General features: G+C 42.9%; 2 protein-coding genes and 2 long non-coding RNA genes across 7 annotated transcripts in view; 2 read left to right on the top strand and 2 right to left on the bottom strand.

Moving 5' to 3' along the window:
* LOC135098887 (uncharacterized) overlaps positions 1-3,161 on the top strand; it is a 25,698-nt gene extending 22,537 nt beyond the window's left edge. Inside the window, exons 3-6 of one of the 4 annotated variants that reach the window (XR_010267473.1) lie at positions 286-424; positions 1,394-1,577; positions 1,941-2,062; positions 2,464-3,161. Coding sequence is in view for 2 of the 4 variants with exons in the window: in XM_064001300.1 (XP_063857370.1) it covers positions 286-424; positions 1,394-1,577; positions 2,464-2,469 (329 nt within the window). In the remaining 2 variants the exon portion in view is untranslated. Of the gene's footprint in view, positions 1-285; positions 425-1,337; positions 1,365-1,393; positions 1,578-1,940; positions 2,063-2,463 lie in introns of those variants that run through there. The other 3 variants (XM_064001300.1, XR_010267474.1, XM_064001301.1) reach the window with 3 other exon arrangements.
* A 948-nt stretch (positions 3,162-4,109) lies between these two features.
* On the top strand, positions 4,110-14,158 carry LOC135098889 (uncharacterized). The gene is made up of 3 exons (XR_010267477.1): positions 4,110-4,249; positions 13,144-13,342; positions 13,450-14,158. It is a non-coding gene; the product is annotated as an uncharacterized LOC135098889 (long non-coding RNA).
* A 2,453-nt stretch (positions 14,159-16,611) lies between these two features.
* Positions 16,612-18,942, bottom strand: LOC135098890 (uncharacterized). The gene is made up of 2 exons (XM_064001302.1): positions 18,517-18,942; positions 16,612-18,335 (listed from the first exon to the last, which is right to left on the bottom strand). Exon 2 carries the CDS (start codon positions 18,252-18,254, stop codon positions 17,640-17,642), a length of 615 nt encoding a protein of 204 aa, XP_063857372.1. The 5' UTR covers positions 18,255-18,335; positions 18,517-18,942; the 3' UTR covers positions 16,612-17,639.
* Positions 18,943-18,955: 13 nt separating this feature from the next.
* Positions 18,956-21,751, bottom strand: LOC135098891 (uncharacterized). Its single transcript, XR_010267478.1, has 3 exons — positions 21,183-21,751; positions 20,394-20,823; positions 18,956-19,059 (listed from the first exon to the last, which is right to left on the bottom strand). It is a non-coding gene; the product is annotated as an uncharacterized LOC135098891 (long non-coding RNA).
* Between the last annotated feature and the right edge of the window lie 3,249 nt (positions 21,752-25,000).

Below are 25,000 nucleotides of genomic sequence, written 5' to 3'. Positions count from 1 at the left end.
AGTGTTTCAAGGGCAGTTGTAAGTGTTTGTAGGTTGTTGTAATGTTATTTTGAGATTTTTAGTTTTTGTGAAAGGAGGGAGAAAACTTAAAATACAGTAATAATCCCGAAAAAAAAGGCTTAAATTGAGAGTTTTAAAGTTAGCCTAGCGTATATTAAGTTGTTTTAAGTATTTTAAGCTACCAGAAGAGAGGAAGCTTAAATTTAATACCAGGATCAGGAAAAAGCTTATTTCTTGCGATAGAGAGAGAGAAAAGCTTAATATTACCCCCTCCACCCCTCCCAGTGAGCCAGGCGACCCTCCAGAACAGCGCCATCCTGCCCACTTGTGGTGTGGCAGCCCTGATCGTACCCCTCCCTCCCTCCTCCTCCTCCTCCTCCTCCTCCTCCAGCAAAGAAGAGACCTTTGATCAGCTGGTGGACAGGTTAGTGTTGTTGTTGTGGTTGTTGTTGTTGTGGGGGTGGTGGTGGTGGTGTTGGTGGTAGTTGTTCGTCTCTCTCTCTCTCTCTCTCTCTCTCTCTCTCTCTCTCTCTCTCTCTCTCTCTCTCTCTCTCTCTCTGTTCAGCCAGCCTTTGCCTTTAGCATTGCTAGTTTTTCACAGTTGTACTAATCTTTTATTTTGTTGTTTATTTTTTATTAATTCTTTTTTTTATTCTATTATGTTTATTGATTTCTTGTTTTCTTTATTTCTTCATCTATTTCTTTGTTTCATTTCCTTCTTTATTATATTATTTATTTATATAATTTTCTTTCTTTATTGATTTTCCATATTATTATTATTATTATTATTATTATTATTATTATTATTATTATTATTATTATTATTATTTTATTATTATTTTTTTTACTTATTTATTTTCTGTTGTTACTGTTCTAACTACTCTTATTTTTGGTTCTTGTTCTTGTTCTTGTTCTTGTTATTATTGCTATTATTGTTCTACTCCTATTGTTCTTCTGTTAACTTCTGTTTTTTTTATCGTATTATATAGTCTGACGCCCTGCCTTGTGCGCAATAAATTTATCAAACAACAACAACAATCTCTCTCTCTCCTTTCTCTCTCTCTCTCTCTCTCTCTCTCTCTCTCTCTCTCTCTCTCTCTCTCTCTCTGCTATTATTATTATTATTATTATTATTATTATTATTATTATTATTATTATTATTATTATTATTATTATTTTACTATTACAACAACAACATCAACAACAACAACTACTACTACTAACTACTACTACTACTACTACTACTACTACTACTACTACTACTACTACTACTACTACTACTACTATCACTACTACTACAACTACCACTACAAAACACACACGCACACAAACACCAGACCCACCACCACCACCACCACCACCACCATTACCACCATCACTACTACCACCACAGGGTCCGCGCCTTTAGCCGAGTACACGCGGGGGGCGTTGTAATACTGGTGGGTGCTGTGTTTGGCATGGAGGAGGTGAACGGGGTGTTGGGGAAGTTATCAAGGAGGTTACTACCACGCCCACCCCTGCTACTGCCTGCCCACGGGGAAGCCCAGGCTGCCGCGCACATACAACTACTGGCAAAGGTTAGTGGTGGTGGTGGTAGTGATGGTGGTGGTGGTGATGGTGGTGGTGGTGGTGGTGGTGGTGCAAGATGATGATGATGATGATGATGAGAAGCAAGAGAAGGAGGAGGAAGAGAAGAATGAGGATAAGGAAGAGGAAGACGAGTGGGGGAGAAGTAGGAAGAGGAAGAGGAGGAGGTTTGCTTTAGTAGGAAGAGGAGGAGGAGGAGGAGGAGGAAGAAGAGGAAGATTAGGAGGAAGAGTAGTAGTAGTAGTAGTAGAATAATACCAAATATTAACACTCTCTGTCTCTCTCTCTCTCTCTCTCTCTCTCTCTCTCTCTCTCTCTCTCTCTCTCTCTCTCTCTCTCTCTCTCTCTCTCAGGCGGTGGTGGGGGGGGCGGGAGGGCGTAGTCTGGAGGAGGCTGGCGGGGGTTATGGAGGGGGTCCTGGCATCCCCCGTCTCCCCCCATTCCCTCGCTACCCCCATTGGCCTCTCACCGGCACGTAAGTAGTAGTAGTAGTAGTAGTAGTAGTAGTAGTAGTAGTAGTAGTAGTAGTAGTAGTAGTAGTAGTAGTAGTTGTTGTAGTAGTAGTAATTGTTGTTGTTGTTGTTGTTGTTGTTGTTGTTGTTGTTTTTATTATTATTATTATTATTATTTTTATTATTATTATTATTATTATTATTATTATTATTATCGTTATTATCATTGCTATTATTATCATTCTTATAATTTTCTCGTTATTTCTACTACTACTACTACTACTACTACTACTACTACTATTACTAGTACGGCCCTCCTCCTCCTCCCTCCTATTCGTCCTCCTCCTCCTCTCCCTATCACCACCACTACCACCACCACTACCTACCACTACCACCACCACTACAACCGCTATTATCCCAACAGAAGTAGCGGCGGGGCTGGAAGTGGGCGGGAGTTTAGCAGGCTTCGCTAAGATTGGGCTGGAAGTTAACGGAGGAGGAGGAGGCGCGGCACGTGACTATGCAATACAGGGCTTACAGAGGGCAGGCGTGACTGGGCCCTGCCTCGCCGCCCTTGTCAACACCTTAGAGAGAGATACGCTCACCTTGTAGAGAGAGAGAGAGAGAGAGAGAGAGAGGATATATTTTAATTTTCTTTCGTTATATATTCAATTTATTTATTTATTTATTATTTTAACGGTTATTTTCTTTTCTCTATTTTTCGTTTCGTTTTTTTTTTATGGAATGTTGAATTTTACCTATATTTGTTTACATTTTTTTTTTATCAATTTCTTTTGATTTTATATTCAGTTCATTTATTTATCTTTATTTTTTTAAGACCATTTATTTATTTTCTTTATTTTTTTCGTTCATTTTCATAATGGGAATATTTACTTTTATATATATTTTTCAATTATTTTTCATTTCTTCGATTTAAGTGTGTCTAAGTACTTGCAAGGATCATTTATTTATTTATTTACTTTTATTTTCCGTCCGTTTTTATTTATTTATTTATTTATTTATTTATTTATCTTTTTTTTTTTATAATGGAAACTTATTTCATCTTTATTCCCGTTTTCTGTTACTTGTTCATGCCAGGGGTGACAATAAACATTAAGATTATTACTGCTTTTAATCCCACCGAGAGAGAGAGAGAGAGAGAGAGAGAGAGAGAGAGAGAGAGAGAGAGAGAGAGAGAGAGAGAGAGAGAGAGAGAGAGAGAGAGAGAGAGAGAGAGAATCCCATTAATTATTTCAACACTTTCCATTATGAGAATTTTGAATGTATTTAATGTATTTGAGTGTGTGTGTGTGGGAGGGGGGTGTTTGGGTGCGTTTGTGTGTGTGTGGGGTCTTTTGAGTGTATTTGAGTGTGCGTGGGGGTGCTATAGGTGCGTTTGGGTGTGTGCAGGGTCTTTTGAGTGTATTTGAGAGTGTGTGAGGATGTTTTGAGTATGTGCTGGGTCTTTTGAGGGCATTTGAGTGTGTGGTTTTTTTTTTATGCGTTTGGGTGTGTGCAGGGTCTCTATCTCTCTCTCTCTCTCTCTCTCTCTCTCTCTCTCTCTCTCTCTCTCTCTCTCTCTCAGTAATTACATAGGTTTTCAAGCGTGTCTTTACTGTTCTGGTGACAGATTAATAACATTTCTACATTACTAACAAGAGAAACACGCATTTTAAAAGGCCCTAGTCGAAGTGACAGGTTTTTAATTATGTTTTTACGGTTCTACTGACAGATTACGAACATTTCTATATTATTAATAAGAGAAACGCTATTGAAAACCCTTTTAATCATCTTTGTGGCTTTGGGAAACAATCGTTAGGAGAGAGAGAGAGAGAGAGAGAGAGAGAGAGAGAGAGTAGAAGCATTTTAGTTAAGCCTATCCTGCACGGGTTCGCATGTTTGCTGCGGTGACACGGTGCAGCAGTGAGTGAAATTTGGAATCATAATCACTTAGGAGGTGTTCAGTGGGGAATCGGCAGTGAGGAAGTGAGGATATTTATATAATTTGAATTATTATTTTATAACATGTTAACTTTTGTGTGTGTGTGTTGGTGGAGCAGAGACAGGTGGCGCTTGGCAAGGTGAGTGTTTTGGCCGGCGCTGGTCAGTGTTGCCCCACGCACTCTGGTGATAAGTGTTTCCGTATTCCCGGCAGCTTCTCCCTGTACCAAGCACCGCCACGCAGCACCAGAGAGCCATGAGTACGTAAGGTGAGCCCTGCGGTGCCAGCCTACCCTTAGCCTTACTGCCTTCCCAGCATCACCTTCCTCCTACCTGTAGTGTCTTGTAGCAGTTTATTAAGGTTTTTGTTCGTTATTTAGGTATTTTTTTGGGTTATTTATTTATTTTTAGGTTTTATTTACGTCTGAGTCTGGAAATTTAGGCGAATATTGAAGAGTCGTCAATATGTAAACAAGCCGTCAGCTGAGGAACAGGCACAGGCACAGGGCGTCAGTGTTTTCAGTCATTATTTGCTTCGTCGCTCACTTATTGTAAGCCTAACATGTCACAAGCTAGAGTCACTTGTCTAGCTTCCATATCCTCTGGTCAGATATATCCGCCATTGCCTGGTTTTAGTGTCACGAAGTAATAATTAAGGCAACATGGCCGCTGGGTCCTCCACTGAGGTTATTATTCAAACTACTACTATTACTATTAGTCACCACCACCACCACCACCACTATCACCTGCCATTGCTGCTGCTGCTGCTACTACTACTATTGATTCACTTAAATACTACAAATTTCACACTTAACAATATATACTGAATATTTGTAAGTATATTTAAGTAGTATTAGTATAGTTTTAAAGTGAGAGAGAGAGAGAGAGAGAGAGAGAGAGAGAGAGAGAGAGAGAGAGAGAGAGTCAGTCATTCATTCAGTCAGTCAGCCAGCCAGCCAGCCAGCCAGATAGCCATTTAGCCAGCCAGTCAGTCATTCAGCCAGCCAGCCAGACAGTCAGTTAATCAGTCAGTCAGCCCCCCAACCAGCCAGTCAGTCAGTCAGTCAGCCAGTCGGTCAGTCAGTCAGTCAGCCAGCCATCCATCCAGCCAGCCAGCCAGCTAGCCAGCCAGCCAATCAGTCATTTAGTCAGCCAGTCAGTCAGTCAGCCAGCCAGTAAGCCAGTCAGTCAGTCAGTCATTCATTCAGCCAGCCAGCCAGCCAGCCATCCAGTCAGTCAGTCAGTCATTCATTCAGCCAGCCAGCCAGTCAGTCAGTCAGTCAGTCAGTCAGTCAGTCAGTCAGTCAGTCAGCCAGCCAGCCAGTTAGCCAGCCAGCCATCCAGCCAGTCAGTCATTCAGTCAGTCATTCAGCCAGCCAACCAGACAGTCAGTTAGTCAGTCAGTCTGCCAGCCAACCAGCCAGTCAGTCAGTCAGTCAGTCAGTCAGTCAGTCAGCCAGTAAGCCAGTCAGTCAGTCTGCCAGCCAACCAGCCAGTCAGTCAGTCAGCCAGTAAGCCAGTCAGTCAGTCAGTCAGCCAGCTAGTCAGTCAGTCAGTCACTCTGCCAGTCAGTCAGTCAGTCAGCCAGCCAGCCAGCCAATCAGACAGTCAGCCAGCCTGTCATTCAGTCAGTCAGCCAATCAGCCAGTCAGTCAGCCAATCAGTCAGTCAGTTAACCAGTCAGTCAGTCAGTCAGTCCACTCAGCCAATCAGTCAGTCAGTCAGCCAGTCAGTCGGCCAATTAATCAGTCAGTCAGCCAGTCAGTCAGTCAGTCACCCATCCAGCCAGTCAGTCAGTCAGTCAGTCAGTCAGTCAGTCAGTCAGTCAGTCATTCCGCCAGTCAGTCAGTCAGTCAGTCAGTCATTCCACCATTCAGTCAGCCAGTCAGTCAGCCAGTCAGTTAGTCAGTCAGTCACCGATCCAGCCAGTCAGTCAGTCAGTCACCCATCCAGCCAGTCAGTCAGTCAGTCAGTCAGTCAGTCATTCCGCCTGTCAGTCAGTCAGTCAGTCAGTCATTCCGCCATTCAGTCAGCCAGTCAGTCAGCCAGTCAGTTAGTCAGTCAGTCACCGATCCAGCCAGTCAGTCAGTCAGTCAGTCAGTCAGTCAGTCAGTCAGTCAGTCATTCCGCCATTCAGTCAGCCAGTCAGTCAGCCAGTCAGTTAGTCAGTCAGTCATCGATCCAGCGAGTCAGTCAGTCAGTCAGTCAGTCAGCCAATCAGTCAGTCAGTCAGTCATTCCGCCATTCAGTCAGCCAGTCAGTCAGCCAGTCAGTTAGTCAGTCAGTCACATTGACAAGCATTTCTTCACACAAGTTGGCCGGTTGCCTCACTCTTTTTCTCGTCCTAAACCTTTCTAAACCTTGGTTCAACACAGCTTGTTCTCGTGCTATACATGATAGAAAGGTGGCCCACAAAAGGTACTTAAGCCTTCCATCACCAGAATCTCATGCACTTTATATTTCTGCCCAGAACCATGCCAAGTTTGTTCTCTAACTAGCCAAAAACTCCTTCATTAACAGAAAATGTCAAAACCTTTCAAGATCTAACTCCCCTCGTGACTTCTGGCATCTAGCCAAAAATATCTCCAATAACTTTGCTTCTTCTTTCCCTCTTCTATTTCAACCAGATGGCACCACTGCTATCACATCCATTTCTAAAGCTGAACTCTTCGCTCAAACCTTTGCTAAAAACCCTACCTTGGACGATTCTGGGCTTGTTCCTCCCTCTCCTCCACCCTCTGACTACTTCATGCCACCTATTAAAATTCTTCGCAATGATGTTTTTTATACCCTCACTGGCCTAAACCCTCAGAAGGCTTATGGACCTGATGGGGTCCCTCCTATTGTTCTCCGAAACTGTGCCTCCGTGCTTGCACCTTGCCTAGTCAAACTCTTTCAGCTCTGTCTGTCAACATCTACCTTTCCTTCTTGCTGGAAGTTTTTTATATTTTTTATATATTTTTTTAATTTTATTTTATTTATCTATTTACCTACTTATTTATTTATTTATTTATTTATTTATTCATTTTATTTCATTTTATTTTTATTTATTTATTTATTTATTTATTTATTTATTTATTTATTTTTATTTATTTATTTTTTGCTGTTGGCCAGTCCCCCTCCTACATAAAAAAAAAACACTTCATACCTTTTGTTTTATTTTAGATTACTTTTTAATTCCTTATTTAAACTGATTTACATAAAAATATGAAGAATAAACAAAAATCAATAAACCTCCCAAAATAATAAAAAAAAAAGTTTGTTTTTTTTAAATGTGTGTTTTTCCAGCCCTGAGTGATTGTGGTGAATTGTGGTGTGTTTTGTGATGAGTGATGGTGTGTTTGTGGTGAATGGTGGTGTGTTTGTGGTGAATGGTGGTGTGTTTGTGGTGAATGGTGGTGTGTTTGTGGTGAATGGTGGTGTGTTTGTGGTGAGTGATGGGGATTTTGTGATGACAGACTAGTGGTGGTGTTAGCACAGGATGAATATTGACACTAACCTCTCAACTTTCATTGTTGTTATAGTAATACACTCACCACCCGTTGCTGTGGTGTGGTGGTGGTGACGGATTGTGTGATGGTGTCCCCTTGCTTCTCTGGACTTGTGTGAGGTGCACCGCCCTCTACCACCTCCCTTTTATTTTCACTATTGTTACATGATGTGAGGTGCCTGGTACACCCCTCCCCCATTCCTCTTTTTTTTTTCCTCCACCTATCTCCTCCCTCTCCTTCTCTTAGTCTCCACTATGCAAGGAGTAACAGTATCTTCTCTTCCTCTTCCTCTCTTCCTCCCTCTCTCTTCTGTTTCCACTAACTCCCTCAATTTACAGTTGTTTTCTAAGGTTTAAATATGGGTGAGGGGTGAGGGGTGGTGTGTGTGGCTGTGAAATGATGCAGCAGCAGAAAGTCATGACAACCCAGCTGATCACCTCTGTAGCCTTGGAAAACAGTGGTGAGAGAGTGAAGGGTTTCCAAACACGGGTCAAAGATGAACGGCGAATCCTTACCTTGCTTGTCATAGATACAGAAAATTTCCTTCACCTCCTCCAGCAACTCCTCATCGCCTTCAATAAGGAACTTGGCGGCCAAAGAACTCCTCAAACTAGAGTGCACCAGAGCCTGCACAAGGAGGAGGTGGAGGAGGAGGAGGAGGAGGAGGAAGTGAATGAAAATGAAATGAATGAATGAATGAAAGTATGTATATATGTCTATCTCTCTATCTCCTTATCTCACCCTGCCACCTGTCATTCTCAGGATGGTAGAGATGGTGTACACATTGATGGTGCCCTTCTCTGTGTCCAAGGCATGCACAGACCTGTGTGGGCATGGGAGAGCTGGGGAAGGGTGTGTGTGTGTGTGTGTGTGTGTGTGGTGTGTGTGTGTGTGTGTGTGTGTGTGTGTGTGTGTGTGTGGTGTGTGTGTTTCCATGTAACAGTAATGTTTTTTTGTCATCTTACTGTCATCCTAAATTCCTAATATTACTTTTTAAAGGTCTCAGCTTTCTTGTAACCTTCAAAACAATGTATTTCTTCTATTTGTGTGTGTGTGTGTGTGTGTGTGTGTTTTTATATATATATATATATATATTATATATATATATATATATATATATATATATAATATATATATATATATATATATATATATATATATATATATATATATATATATATATATATATACGAGACACTTCAAAAATAGTTCACATTCCATCAACAATTTCTCAACTCTGCCTTGACCGATTGTTTAAAACGTAATAGCATCACACTTATCAATCCTTCCTCTTCAATCTCCCGCAAACTGGAACTCTCTAGTTGATGTGGTGTGTCTGTGGTGAAGTGAAGTAACTTTCAGTGTTTTCTCAGCCTCAGCCTGTGTTCATTCAGATGGTTGCATGCCATGTGGTGGCCTGGCTGGGGCCCCAGCTTGCAGGGGGGGAGGAGGGGTGCCCATGCCTACTTTATCTGCTTTCCTCACCAGTATCTCTCGGTCACTCACTCGCGTGAATGTCTAAATCTATAATTTTGTAAAAACACTAAAGAAAATAGTATTCTTGTCCATCACTTATAACACACAAGAAAAAATGTAATTGTGACAGGTGGGAAGATGTATATGAGTGAAACACAGTCTATTACTGTTTTATTTTCTCTGGTAAAACCACTTTCTACACTTGGGGAAGTAACTTGTAACTCTCTGCCAGTAGTATTTTCACTGAGAGGTTGTTTTGGAGCAAATTTTCCCTGATGTGGATGTCTGAGGAATCAGAGGAAGAGGGGTGATTATTTTCCCCTGTAGCCATCACAGTGGTTCGCAGCACACTGAGGCTCAGAGGGAGACACTGTGGTGAGGAAAGGATGTTCACAGGCTCAAAAAGTTGTGCAAAAATTTGAAATTAAGCTCACAAAATGTAGGGCAATCATAGATGCCACCTGTCCTTTAGGGGTTAATTTGTAGTTTTAATTTCCTTTTTTTTTTTTTTCCTTGTAATTTTGGGCTTCATTTTATTTTTGTCACTTCTTTTCCTTTTATTTTAACCTAACCAGTATTTCTATGGCATCTTATGACCTTACTTCTAGGGCCAAGCTGGAAATTTTTCATGACTCTCTCTCTCTCTCTCTCTCTCTCTCTCTCTCTCTCTCTCTCTCTCTCTCTCTCTCTCTCTCTCTCTCTCTCTCTCTCTCTCTCTCTCTCTCTCTCTGATCTTGTATGTGTTTTTGACAGTGTTTTAAGTGATTGTGAGGATACAATGGTGTTTTGAGTGTGTTTGGATGTGTTTCAGTGTGTATTTGTGTGTTTTATTAATGGGTAACTGTTTGGGGGTGTTTTGAATAGGGCAGAGTGTGTTCAATGTGTTTTGGGGTGTGTGGATGTGCTTGAGGTCATTCAGTGAGTGTGTTTAGGTGTGTTTAGGTGTGTTTTGGGATATTTATTGGTGTTTTAGTGTTTGCAAGGATCTTTGTTTTATTTTGAGTTTTGGGGTTCATTTTGGTATTTTTAGGTTGTTAAACATATAGGAAAGTTTAATGGAATTTATAAAGATGTATTTTTAAGTGTTTAGTTTGTTTTCTTGTGTTTTTGAATTGCTTAGGTTTTAAGTTAGCAAGGCAGTGTTTCAAGGTGTTTTAAGGGAGTTTTGCTATGGTTTAGGAACATAGAAGAGTCAAAAGGGTCCCTTATCTTACACTCTTCTATCCTGCTTAATTTCAACTAGCAAACCCTTTAAAACATCCTTTAAAGGACACCAGACCCTTTGTTAAGCCTCTTAAATCCTTAAAAAGAGCCTTAAATCCATTATTTAGCCTCATAAACATTGAGTAACACCCTTTAACCTCATTGTCTCCAGCACAGGTCAAAAACACACCTCCGTACCTGATCTTTCCCCAAATAAAACAAAATTCTAAATGGAAGCAAGTTTTAGGAAATTATTCTGTCAATCAAAAAATATCTGCAAAAAAAAAAGTGTTATCTATGATATTTTATATTTTTCTTCCAATTGGTTGCAACACAGTATGACAACAGACTTCACCTCCTTGCCAGCTGTGCAATAAATTCCCTCTATATTTATTAATTAATTTATTTATTTGTTGTGTGTGTGTGTGTGTGTGTGTGTGTGTGTGTGTGTATTTTGGTATAAATCATTAGTGCAGCTATTATTCTCTCTCTTGCAGTATTTTATGTAAAGAAGTAGGTGAGAGATACAAGGGTGTGTGTGTCTCAGTCAGGCAGTGTTATCTGTGTGTGTGTGTGTGTGTGTGTGTGTGTGTGTGTGTGTTCTGCTTCCTCTCTCGCATCACCTCATAAGACTATAAAGACATAATGTGGATGGTAAGCAAGCCCAGGAGCTCACAGTTCAGCCTGGTGTTGATGTGGTATGTGGAATTAAAAACTATACCAAAAATTACATTAATTTCAACTGATATGCAAGGTGGTTGTGTGGAAGATTTCTGAGAAAGGAGGCAAAATATTTGGTGGTAAGGCTCTCTCTCTCTCTCTCTCTCTCTCTCTCTCTCTCTCTCTCTCTCTCTCTCTCTCTCTCTCTCTCTCTCTCTCTCTCTCTCTCTCTCTCTCTCTCTCTCTCTCTCTCTCTCTCTCTCTCTCTCACCATAAATGTAGATTAGTCACATGAAAACCATCACTTACAAATATACATCAGTAAGTAAATGTGGCAATTGTTCTCAAAGAAAGAAAGAAGAAAGTCAAAAAGCACCACTTGAGGCTATATCTTGTCTGTGCCTCTTAATTGTGGATCCAAGTAATGCTGTTAAAATTATAAATTGATTAACTAATACTACATAGTTTGGGAGTTCCAGTTAGGTACAGTGGTCACCAATACAGATATACTCAAATGTAGAATCCTCTATATGTTTTATTTTACTCAAATTTAGTTTGTTCTGACAAACTAAATTTGTTATGACTTTCTCCTCTTTTGAGGAGAAGTCATAACAGAAAGTATGATGGATGTAACAAGGGTGATACAAACAAAATCCTGAAGGCTAAATAGAATAGGACTTTGTCATTGCCTCAAGCTTCATAAAATTCAGTTAAAAAGAAATACAGTAAAATCCCTCTTATCCGGTATCAATGGGACTGCCGACATGCCGGATACTTGAATAGAAATGAAATTATGTCCACAATCACCACCCTACACTCACGCATCTTATTATAACAAAGATCAGCTGATCGCCGTGCCGTGCGTTGCCACCCGCGCTGCCACCTCACACTCACCAACACACAATACTACTGTACTAACATTCTCTTTAATACTTTCCTCTTATAAATAAGTTGATGGGTTACAAAAATAAAGTACATATACACTTATTTGCTTTACTCAATATTAGCCAACATGTATAGCATACAATGAAGATATGAAAATGTACGAGTGTTTGTGACACTTTTTCGCTCCCCACACCTCTCCTTCAACACCCTCCGGGTCATCAACATCATCAGATTCTGTACTTGTTTGCCCCACTTCTTTTCCCTTACAAGCTACTTTAAAATAGTTTCTAATGTCTCCTTGTTTGCAGCTCCTTCTTCTTTGCAGCAAAAACTCATTCTCAATGCAGTGAAGGGTCATAACATCTCGGGTTGACATATATGTGCACTGCTCAGCAAACCTGACAAAGCCAGCTATGTGTTTTGCAGCCTGTTCTCAAGTTACTTTAGGCTCATAATCATCATCATCATCATCACTATCATCACTAATTTTCTCTAAATGATCTTCTACTACAGCGTTGATAAGTTCCTCGTCTGTGAGAGTGAATGTTACGGCCTGATTTTCGTCCACGTCCACCCATTCCTGTAACGCTTCATCTGTCACTTTAAGTTGCACATTTCCCCCCATTTCCCACAGCTCGCTCACCACCGAATTTTTCATGCCACCTACAAACCCTTCAAACTCCTCATCCTCATCATCACACATCATCAAAGGGTACAATTTGCGCCGACATCGTATCAATGTTTGCCTTTTAACGTCTAGCCAAGCAAGTGAAGCCATGAATATCGCATCCTTAACATTAAACTGTTTTTGGAACTCGGGGGTTGTGCCTTCCTCATAATTAATCATAATTTAATCAATTTTATGAGTACACATTGATTTTTTATTGATTTTAAGGCTTGGGGAAAAATGTGCCAGATACTTGAAGCTGCCGGATACTCGAATGCTGGATGAGAGGAATTTTCCTGTAGAATTTGGCTTTTAGATAGAGTGGTAGATGACTGGAATAATTCCAGAATGGTTGCAAGTGGTGAGTCAGTAGAGTACTTAAAAGATTGGACACATTTATGGATAGGGCTAATTGGTGGATGTAGATAGGTATGCCACATGTAGGCCTCGTGTTTCCTTATAGTTTCCCACGTGATATAAAATTCTTTACGTGTTACTGCCTAAGGAAACACAAGGCCTGCATGTGGCATACCTACCTACATCCACCTATCAGCCCTGTCCATAAATGTGTCTAATCTTTTAAGTACTCTACTGACTCACCACTTGCAATCAGTCTGGAATTATTGCAGTCATTTACCACTCTATCTAACAGCCAAATTCTATTTCTTTTTAAATGGTAGGTTTGTGTCAGATCCCAGTGAAAATGTGAAAATATTTGAAATGCTTAGTGTCACTTAGTTAATGAGAAGACTTGAATTGCTGTCGTGTCTTTGCCCTGCAGTGAGCTGGCTGGAGTTGTGAAGCGAGTGTGGCAGCAAGCCCTATGCTGCCGACAGTGATGTGTTGGGAGGCCGCAGCAAAGTGTGCGTGGAAGATTCCAGTGGAAGCAGCAGTCTGTGTGGCGGGGCCTTGGGGGGTAAAGTCTTGGCCTGGCCACCCTGCCTGTGACCTGTGGCCTCTTGTTGCTTCACCATGTTAAGGTGGTGGTGTTGTTGTTGTTGTTGTTGACACATCTCTGTACAAGCCCACAATATTATTTGACATCAGATAGTTTGCAACATTTATTAACTGATTTATTTTTTGACAGAGGGTGGTGTTGTGAAGCTGGTGGCACAGGAGCTGACCAGTGCTGCAGGAAGACAGCACACAGCTTCAGTATCTTCCATGATAGTGTTTAAATATACTGTGTTGGTTTGTTTATTAGCAGTCAGATTAATTTGCTTTGCTTAGTCTTCATTTATTCTTTATTTATTGTTGGCATATATATAATTGTTTAATCTTTTATTTAGATTAATTTTTCCCTGTGTGTTTATTGTGTTGGCAAATGTCTTCCCCTTTACAAGCTTACTCCTTGTTGTAGGTCAGTTCAAAGTGGAGCATTTTGACTCCTAATACTTGACTCACCGTACTCATCATCAAGCTGTGTCCTGTACTTCGTGTGTAAGCTTCCATATCTTTGAGTCGTGCATCTAATACACTCTTCACTGTTCACCTGCACATGTTGAGCCTCGCCACATTCACGCAGGACGGAACAAAACGAAGCCTGTCCATTTTGTGTGTCCATTCTTTATTCTAGGCACTGTACAAGATGCAGTGTTTGTATATGTAATGCTGTGTGTGTGTAAGGGGGACACTTATTGATGAGGGGCTGTGGGGAGTCACTGTGGGGTTCGTAAACATACTGTGGGGCTGTGGGCTGTCTGTGGTGAGGTGAGGAGAGAGAGAGAGAGAGAGAGAGAGAGAGAGAGAGAGAGAGAGAGAGAGAGAGAGAGAGAGAGAGAGAGAGAGAGAGAGAAGGCATGGAAACGAGAGGGACAAGCACAGCACATACAACACAGCAAGGACTCAGACAACACAGCCAATGAGATGAGGCTGTTCATGCCACACCAAGAAATGCAGCTTCCCATACACATGTGGTCACCTGTGTACACACACACACACACACACACACACACACACACACACACACACACACACACACACACACACACACACACGGTTTGGTTAGGTTTGTTTGTTTTTAATGTACAAGGGACACCAACCAAGGGCAACAAAAGTCTAATAAAAAAAAAAAGAAAGAAAGGTCCATTTTTTTGAGGGGTTAGGTTAATTTAGTTTTGTTAGGTTAGGCTAGGTGGTGGTGACAGCCAGCCAGCCAGCCACCCAGCTAGCCAAAGTCAATCAGTCAGTCAGTCAGTCAGCCAGCCAGCCAGCCAGCCAGCCAGTCAGTCAGTCAGTCAGTCAGTCAGTCAGTCAGTCAAAGTCGGTTGGTCAGTCAGTCAGTCAGCCAGCCAGCCAAAAAGTCAGTCAGTCAGTCAGTCAGTCAGCCAGCCAGCCAGCCAAAAAGTCAGTCAGTCAGTCAGCCAGCCAAACAGTCAGTCAGTCAGCCAGTCAGCCAGCCAAACAGTCAGTCAGTCAGTCAGCCAGGCAAACAGTCAGTCAGTCAGTCAGTCAGTCAGCCAGCCAGCCAAAGTCAGTTGGTCAGTCAGTCAGTTAGCCAGCCAGCCAGCCAAAAAGTCAGTCAGTCAGTCAGTCAGCCAGCCAGCCAAAAAGTCAGTCAGTCAGTCAGCCAGCCAAACAGTCAGTCAGTCAGTCAGCCAGGCAAACAGTCAGTCAGTCAGTCAGCCAGCCAGCCAGCCAAAGTCAGTTGGTCAGTCAGTCAGTCAGTCAGTCAGCCAGCCAAACAGTCAGTCAGTCAGTCAGTCAGTCAGTTAGTCAGTCAGTCTGCCAGGCAAACAGACAGTCAGTCAGTCAGTCAGTCAGCCAAACAGTCAGTCAGTCAGCCAGCCAGCCAAACGGTCATTGAGTCCGTCAGTCAGTCAGTCAGTCAGTCAGTCAGCCAAACAAACAGTCAGTCAGTCAGTCAGTCAGTCAGTCAGTCAGCCAACCAACCAAAAAGTCAGTCAGTCAGTCAGCCAGCCAAATGGTCGGTCAGTCAGTCAGTCAGCCAGCCAAAAAGTCAGTCAGTCAGCCAGCCAAACGGTCAGTGAGTCAGTCAGCCAGCCAGCCAAAAACTCAGTCAGTCAGTCAGCCAAACAGTCAGTCAGTCAGTCAGTCAGTCAGCCAGCCAAACAGTCAGTCAGTCAGTCAGCCAAAAAGTCAGTCAGTCAGTCAGCCAGCCAAACAGTCAGTCAGTCAACCAACCAAAAAGTCAGTCAGTCAGTCAGTCAGCCAGCCAAAAAGTCAGTCAGTCAGTCAGTCAGTCAGTCAGCCAGCCAGCCAAAAAGTCAGTCAGTCAGTCAGTCAGTCAGCCAGCCAGTAGTGCACTGCTAACCTTTGACCCATACGTAGGCAGCAGCAGCAGCAGCAGCAAAGTCTATCAGGAATAGTACAAAGGTGAGGGTCTCCAGACTATTGGCTGTGGCTCGACTAACGCCACACAGGATAGGAGTAGTCTGCCTTGTCCTCAGCATGTACCAGACACACCCACTACCTGGTCTGTAGTAGTAGTAGTAGTAGTGGTAATTTTTGGGTCAATTTCCAGTCTGTACTATCATGACTATCCCAAACTATCTACTATTTTGACTATTACAAATAACAAACTATCTCTGCTACTATCCTGTACTATCCAGACTTGCATGACTATCTGACTACGAGTATCTGCCCCCTCCCTCCCCCTGCTTGACTTCTATTGTACTATCCTGACTGACTATCCAGAATTATGCTTGTACTATCCAAACTAACCTATGCTGTACTATCCAGATTATCTTTGTACTATCTTGAATGACTAACCTATTCTGTACTATTCTATCTTACCTATTCCTGTACTATCCAGACTATCTAACCTATCTTGTACTATCCAGTGGAACTATTCTGACTTGTACTATTTTGTCCAATCCATCTCTTCACAACAACAAAAACAACGACAATAATGATAAAAGCAATAATAGTAGTAGTAGTAGTAGTAGTAATGATAATAATAATAATAATAATAATAATTAATAATAATAACAATAATAGCAAAGTAATTAATGTAATTGAAAATCTTGCCCTCTAAAAAAATAACTGGGTTGAAAAATAAAGAGCAAAAATAATATTATTAACATTATTATTATTTTTAAAAGTAATAATAATAATTGATTATTAGCTGAAAAAAATAACATTATATAATTATGAAAAACCAGAGAGAGAGAGAGAGAGAGAGAGAGAGAGAGAGAGAGACTCATTGTATCAGTAGTAAAAGTAGTATTAGTGCAATAGTAGTAATACTGTTTAAATCTATCAATCAAGCAATCTCTCTCTCTCTCTCTCTCTCTCTCACCCGGTAGCCAGCCAGCCGGTCTTCTTTGCGGTCCTGCTCTGACATGGATGGACACGAAATAGTCCAAAGAGGTCTGCAAAGATAGTAGTAGTAGTAGTAGTAGTAGTAGTAGTAGTAGTAGTAGTAGTAGCAGCAGTAGTAGTAGTAGTAGTAGTAGTAGTAGTAGCAGCAGCAGCAGCAGCAGCAGCAGCAGCAGCAGCAGCAGCAGCAGCAGCAGCAGTAGCAGCAGCAGCAGCAATAGTATCATCGTCATCATCAGACTCACCTGAAGGGAAGATCTTGGGCAAAAATCATATTTTGGAGACCCGTTTCTGCTTTCATACACTTCATAAATGACTGGCACCTCGAGGCACTGTTGGAAAGAAAACAGGAATAATTTACTCAATTTAGTGAAGCTTCCCCTTAAAACTACCGGGGCGGAAAGAAAACGAGAGCCATTTCGGAGTATTAGAAGGGAGACTCGCATAAAATGTTTTCTATTGAGAGGTAACGCACAATTACGTTCAGTACTGCTAGGGGGAATTTACTTTAGTTACCCATTGAAACTCCCCTGTACAATAATAATTTACAGGGAGAGACTGAGATACACTGGGGGAGGCTGGGATGCAATGGGAGAGGCTGGGATGTACTATGAGAGGCTGGGATGTACTGGGAGAGATTGGGATGTACTGGGAGAGGCTGAGATGCACTGGGAGAGCCTGGGATCCACTGGCAGAGGCTGCGATGCACTGGGAGAGGCTGGGATGCACTGGAGGAAGCTGGAATGCACTGGGAGAGGCTGGGATGGACTGGGAGAAGCTGGGATACATTGGGAGAGACTGGGATGCACTGGGAGAGACTGGGATGCACTGGGGGAGGCTGGGATACAGTGGGAGAGGCTGTGATGCACTGGGAGAGGTTAGGATGGACTGAGAAAGGCTGGGATGCACTGGGAGAGGATGGGATGCACTGGGAGAGACAGGTGCACTAGGAGAGGGTGGGATGGACTAAGGGTGGCTGGGATGCATTGAGAAATGCTAGGATGCACTGGAAGAGGCTGGGATGCACAGAGAGAGGCTGAGATGCACTGGGAGAGGCTGAGATGGACTAGGAGAGGCTGGGATGCACTGGGAGAGGCTGGGATGCACTGGGAGAGGTTGGGATGCACTGGAAGAGGCTGGGATGCACTGAAGGAGGCTGAGATGCACTGAGGGAGGCTGGGATGCTCTGAGGGAGGCTGGGATGGATTGGGAGAGGCTGAGATGCACTGGGAGAAGCTGGGATGCACCAAGAGTGGCTGAGATGCACTGGGAGAAGCTGGGATGGACTGGGAGAGGCTGGGCTGCACCAAGAGTGGTTGAGATGCACTGGGAGAGGTTGGGATGGACTGGAAGAGGCTGGGATGCACTGAAGGAGGCTGGGATGCACTGAGGGAGGCTGGGATGCTCTGAGGGAGGCTGGGATGGATTGGGAGAGGCTGAAATGCACTGGGAGAGGCTGGGATGCACCAAGAGTGGCTGAGATGCACTGGGAGAGGCTGGGGATGAACTGGGGATGAACTGGGATGCACTGGGAGAGGCTGGGATGTACTGGGGTGGCTGGGATGCAGTTGGGGAGGCTGGGATGGACTCAAGTGAACTGGAATAGGCCATACGTTTGCAGTCTTCAAATTGTAAAGAATCTGGAGTCCCACAGAAGAGGCATCCCAGAATTTTATTGACCCATCCACATGTCTGCAAAAAATAGTAGTAGTAGTAGTAGTAGTAGTAGTAATAGTAAAGTAATAGTAGCAGTAGTAGTAGAAGTAGTAGAAGGAAGAAATAAAGAAATATATCAACAATTTCATCTCTCTCTCTCTCTCTCTCTCAGACACTCGCACAGACACCCACGCCATTCCCATGAGCCATCACTCACCCAGTCAAGGTCATTTCAGGGTAGGGGCAAGAGGTGCTGTCCCACTCCCTCCCAGAGATTGGCCACTCCTTCTCAGAGAAACCCTGCTTCCTGTGCCCCCTCCCATGGCCCCAGCTAAGTAGAGGGCAGGGTTGAGGTCAGCAGGGCAGTCAGCCAGGTGTGTACAGCCGGTGACAGGTGACTCGTGTGTATCCCTTCAATAGGGGTTCTCAAAACAGGGGTAGCTGGGGGAGAGTAGGTCCACAACAACGATGTCATTGTGGAGAACCAACAGTGCACGGGGGTCACTCAGTTCTGTGGAGAGAGAGAGAGAGAGAGAGAGAGAGAGAGAGAGAGAGAGAGAGAGAGAGAGAGAGAGAGAGAGAGAGAGAGAGAGAGAGAGAGAGAGAGAGAGAGAGAGAGAGAGAGAGAGAGAGAGAGAGAGAGAGAGAGAGAGAGTGGGGGGGGGGTCTGGGAGAGGCTTGTTTCAGTGTCCAAGTTGTGAGTGACCAGTCCATATGACAGCACATACCCTGCTCTCCCTCGTGGTGCCAAGACAATGACCTGTGAATGGGAGGTCAGATCAGGTTATGTGGGGTCAGGTCAGGTGATATTAGAAATGTTTTATGGTTGTAGAGACAGATTAACAGCATTTCTACACTACTAACAGGAGAAACACTTTAAAAGATTCTAGTTGAAGTGACACGGGTTTTTAAGGGTGTTGTAACAGATTAGGTTAGGTTAGGTTACTAATAATAACTGCTCTCTCTCTCTCTCTCTCTCTCTCTCTCTCTCTCTCTCTCACTTTCTCTCTCACTCTCTTTATTACCTTAGGAGTTCAGCAGACTAGTATCTGACATCAGCACAGCGGCCCTTGAAGTCCCATAGAACCAGCTGCCCACTTTCATATTCAATCAGCAGTTGCAATAGTAATAGTAGTTGTAGTAGTAGTAGTAGTAGTAGTAGTAGTAGTAGTAGTAGTAGTAGTAGTAGTAGCAGCAGTAGTAGTAAAACAACAATAATAACAGCAATAATAATAATAATAATAATAATAATAATAATAATAATAATAATAATAATAATAATAATAATAATAATAATAATAATAATTTCTCCTTGAGAGAGAGAGAGAGAGAGAGAGAGAGAGAGAGAGAGAGAGAGAGAGAGAGAGAGAGAGAGAGAGAGAGTTATTCCCTTTAAAGGAAAGAAAACACTAAAAATATTATAATCAAAATTCTCTCTCTCTCTCTCTCTCTCTCTCTCTCTCTCTCTCTCTCAATGTCCCTACATGTTTCTATCTTTAACTCTCTTCATTTCTCTCTTTTTTCCACCCTTTTCATCACCTACCCACTCCCTCTCCTTCCTTCCTCTCTCTCTCTCTCTCTCTCTCTCTCTCTCTCTCTCTCTCTCTCTCTCTCTCTCTCTCTCTCTCTCACTCTTGACAGGGTTTTCACTGAGGTGTACCACTGCACCAGGGTGTGTCTTGCATCACCTGCAATGGTAGTAGTAGTAGTAGTAGTAGTAGTGGTGGTGGTGATGGTGGTGGTAGTAGTAGTAGTAGTAGTAGTTCACTAACTTCTAAGAGGAAAGGTAGAAAAATTAAGAATATTTGACTTAAACACTACAAATATAACCATCTCTCTCTCTCTCTCTCTCTCTCTCTCTCTCTCTCTCTCTCTCCCAGGGTCCCTACACCCTTCCTGTACTCCCACACACCTTTAGACACCCTTAAAAATCCCCCTTAAGAGCCCATACAAATAATATAAACAAACTTAATATAACCTTCAAAATCCCAATTTATTTCCTCTCCCAAGCCTTTCCCAGGGTCCCTCCACCCTTCCCCTACCCCCACACACCTTTAAACACCCTTAAAAACCCTTAAACCTTAAAATGCTTACAGTTCAATAGCCTTATTCCAGTTCATGCAGTATCCATTTAATTGCAGTCACAATTTTAACGAAGTGGATGTTGCTGCGCTCTGTCCCCAAATATGGCCATTTGCTTTGGAATGGGACGTGTAGGGTGGTGATACTGTGCGGAGAAGTTGTAGCAGTAGCAGTAGCAGTAGCAGTAGTACTAGTAGTAGTAGTAGTAATAGTAGTAGTAGAAGTAGTAGTAGAAGCTGGGAGGTGAACTGATGGAAGGCTTAAAATATTGCATCTCTCTCTCTCTCTCTCTCTCACCAAATAAACAAGGAAAGTCTGTTGTTGTTGTTGTTGTTGTTAGGTGGTCACATGCTGCTGAGTCATCCTGTCCTGGAGTGGCTGTGTCTTGCAGGTCACGGGGGGTCACAGGTCACAGGGGGGTTCACAGGCTGCCTGAGTTGGTCTGTGGAGGAAGAACAATGGCAATATTCACCTCCACTAATTCCTAATACTATTCCATCTTCCCATCCCTTCCACCTCCAGCCTTCCACTGCGACACTGCCACCAAGCCTGGTGTGGATGCACCTCTGCCTCAGGAATCAAGCACTCAATCAATCAATCAATCAATAAATACATAAAAAGATGAATCTGGGCAGTGTTTAGGTGAGTGGCAGAGGTGAACCGTCAGATGACATCTCCCCACTGCTGTAATGGTCTTTGTAATCCACCTTTTATCATTCCCCCCTCTCTCTCTCTCTCTCTCTCTCTCTCTGGCAAGTGTGGGTGCAGTAACACTGGACAAGTCAAGTACACGCACGTTACCTCCACCTTCAATAAGCCAGTGGACCTGTACTGCTGCGGCTCTTCCACCCACCAGGCAAGTCAAGGCTGCTTGTGTCGCCTGACCTGTTGATGCGCCTGCAACAACGTCCACCCGTCGGTCCGCGCGTGCGGGCCGCGACCCGGCCGGGAGGGACCGCACGTCTACACGAATGGCGGGTCCAGCGGCGGGCGCTCGCCGGCGGGCGAGCTCTTGGGCACGGCAGGAAGGAGGCCGTCCAGACACCCTCTGTGTCAGGGCACGCGTCACCTCTTCCCGAACCGCCCTCCGCTTTAAAGCGTCATGCGTGCTCCTTAAGGCGTCTGCAATGAAGGAGTCAAGTTAGCCTCAACAATCTGTAAGTGTGCTTCACGAACACAGGTGACACACAACAAGGGGAGCCCCAGACAACAGGTGACGTGCAAATCCCCACATACACACACAAAGCCTGACAAGCAAGCACAACTAACAGCAATAGCCACGGCCACCTCCGTTTCCGAGCCCTCCACCTCACCATGCCTCACAGCAAGTACCTCCCACTCCTCCTTCAGCCTTAAGAGACACCCACTGCACTGGGACAACAAGTGGTTCTTCTTCTCGAGGAGCCTACATCTTGATCTTGATCTTGATGGTACAGGTGGCACAGGATCACTCCTGAGCCAGGCCTTTGGATCGGCAACTCCTGTAGAAAAAAAAAAAAAAAAAAAAAACGAACAGCATCCTCTATCCTAATTGTTCCTACACCTGGCACGCCACATTCTCTCCAGAAACTGTTTCACCGCCTCAGTCATCCTTTCATTCGCCTCTCTACACAGTCCCAGCAACAACACCATCCATTCCTTTCCTGTCTTCTCCACTCTTTCATTCCTATCATGCCCTAACTCAGTCAGTATCACTTGCATCATCTCATTCCTGTCTCTGGCATACTTCACACACTCCAGCACCACATGTTCCACCGTCTCATCCTCTTTGCACTATGTTAAAAATCTTTGCACTCAATTCAATCTTTTCTAAGACTCTACCTAGCATTTCTCTGTTCACTCTATCATAAGCTTTCTCTATATCCAGAAAACCTAGGTACAATTTACCCCCATCCTTCTTTTTCTTCTCAATCATTTCATTCACCACAAACATATTGTCCTCAGCTCTCCTATCCCCCACGAAAACCATTCTGTTCTTCACCGGCACTCCAGCTGTCTCAATCCATTTACACAGTCTCTCATTCAACACTGCACTGAAAACTCTACCTATTGTATTCACTAATGCAATGGGGAGTTTTCGGAACTCAACCGCTAGATGTCGTTGGTGCTCATCTAACTGTAGGAAAGAGAGCTAGAATATTGTTGTAGTAAATCCCAGGTGCGTAAAGATGCATAGAACATTGACCATCATGATACTATTGAAATGATGTGTCGACTTTTCAATGTCCGGTATGGATAATATTGACAGAATGTGGTCAAATTAATTATTATTTTTTTGTGTGTGATTATCGAGTAAACAGCTAGCATTATCTTAAATAAAGCATATTACAAGTATAAAAACTGTTGATTTGAACAATGAAAAAAATAAACAATCACACTGCACTATATAGTATGACACAACCTACTCACTAACATCGTGATATATAGCTCTAGTTTTTTTTTTTTTTTTTGTGGGTATTTTAGCATCCCTCTCACGAAGCGAGCGACAAGGCAAAGTAATGGAGAAGCAAAACAAACATCTCTCAGGCGATCCTGCTGCTGCTGTAGTGTCCAGCTGCCGTAATCCATTGCTTAGGGCGTAGTGGAGATGGGCACCGCACCAACATTCAGCTTCTTGTCCAACAACGTGTTTCTTAAGTTCAAGCAGCGCGGCCGAGTCAGGTGTTTGTTTTGGTTAGAGATACACCATTACTATCGCCAGGACACTCGAGGTGCCAACTTTTTTTTTTTTATTAAAATTGCCGTTTCCATAAACTAGGAAGGAGATGTATGTACTTTGGACTTTTGACTGTCACAGACATGTTGCCTTTATGTTTACTAAATTAAGACGTTTCCAATCAAGAGTGTATTCATTTGGAAATCTTAAGATGACCAAATAAATCTAAATGCAGATTCACTAGAAAATCAACTTAGATACATTTGTTCATGAAAAGAGTTCGATTTTACTTGTGTTACTACTTAGAAGGGATTACCTAGAAAAATATATTATATAAGCCCATTGCATCTTCATGTAAATAGAATAACACTGTAGGTATATCTGATATTGCCTGTATGTGAGAGAAAGGTTTGGTCTGCCACCTGGTGACAACCACTAGTTATGAAAACTCCCCATTATCTCCTCCTCCTCCTCCTCCTCCTCCTCCTCCTCTTCCTCCGTATTCGCTTAACAAACAGCAGCAGACCTAGTGGGCCAAGAGAGGCTGTCTGTCAGGCCCAGTTGGAGTCACCAATTTATCGTTCGGTAAACAACAGCAGCCCAACCGTGGCCAGGTTCACAGTCAACTTGGGCCGCTGGTTTCGTTTGGTAGCGTCCTAAAATGAGGAGGTGGTAAGGCAACAGGGGCGAATCCCACTCTTTTCGTAAGCTAGTCAACCAAAACACATCCCATTTTGGTAAGCTCAACAATAAATAACAACAGGAACACGAGGAAGAGGAAGAACACCAAGAGGAGGAAGAGGAAGAACAGCAAGAGAAGGAAGAGGAAGAACAGCAAGAGGAGAAAGAGGAACAACAGCAAGAGGAGGAAGAGGAAGAACAGGAAGAGAAGGAAGAGGAAGAACAGCAAGAGGAGGAAGAGGAAGAACAGGAAGAGAAGGAAGAGGAAGAACAGCAAGAGGAGGAAGAAGAACATGAGGAGGGGGAAGAGGAAGAACAGGAAGAAGAATGGGAAGAGGAAGAAGAGGAAGAAGAAAACGAAGGGCTATGGAAGGAACACACACGCAGCACAGGGGGAGGGAGGGAGAGAGGGAGGGAGGGAGGGACAGTAATAACAAAGACAGGACGAAAAACATTGAAAAAAATAAAATAAATAAATAAATGAAATATAATGGTGTAGGTAAGTACATTATGGTGGTTAATAAAAGGTGCTTCTGCAACAAACATTCTAATTGTTTTCTACCTTAAGGAAGAGGAAGAAGAGGAAGAGGAAGGCAGTGAAATTAGTAAGCTTACATTACGGGGGAGTTCCGGAGGGTGATGAAGCTTCCCCGGTTTGATTATAAATTGTTAGTTTCCTTATTGGCGGAGCGTGTTCCAGTGTGTCACGGGGCTGTGTGGGGGACTACTGCTTCACACTGCACACTTACTCATAATAATGATAGTAATAGTGGTAATATGAGTGAGAATATGAGTAATAACAAACAGAAACTTCTCCTAACGATAATAATACGTCACTAAATACACCGAACTCCAGCTCCTCATCCTCCACTTACCTCATCTCTCCACCTCACGTCTTCTCCACTCCTCCATGTGTCCCTCCACCGCCTCCACTTGCTCTCATTTCGCCACAAAACACAGAAAACTGTTCCACTTGTTTACAGTCACCGGGATCACAGTAACCGTCCCCCAATGTTGTTCTCGCGTTCGAATCTGGCTTCTGTTTACTGTTTTGTGGACTTTATTTTGTTTTATTTTGTTTTTTTTTTATTTTCGAAGTCGATAAAGGTTGAAAAATGTTTGATATATTTTTGTTTTTGTTTAATAGTTATATTTTTTTGAGTCTATATGTTTATATGATTCATCGGAGCCGAAATCGTTTCCTTGACGTGTTTATTTTGTTTTTTTTCTTCTTTTTTCATGTCAATGTAGGTGAATAAATGTTTGATGTATTTTTTATTGT

The sequence above is a fragment of the Scylla paramamosain genome, unplaced genomic scaffold (genome assembly GCF_035594125.1).
Source record: "Scylla paramamosain isolate STU-SP2022 unplaced genomic scaffold, ASM3559412v1 Contig90, whole genome shotgun sequence".
NCBI lineage: Eukaryota > Metazoa > Arthropoda > Malacostraca > Decapoda > Portunidae > Scylla > Scylla paramamosain.
Note: the sequence above shows the minus strand (reverse complement) of the source record. Positions and strands in the feature narration are given on the sequence as shown.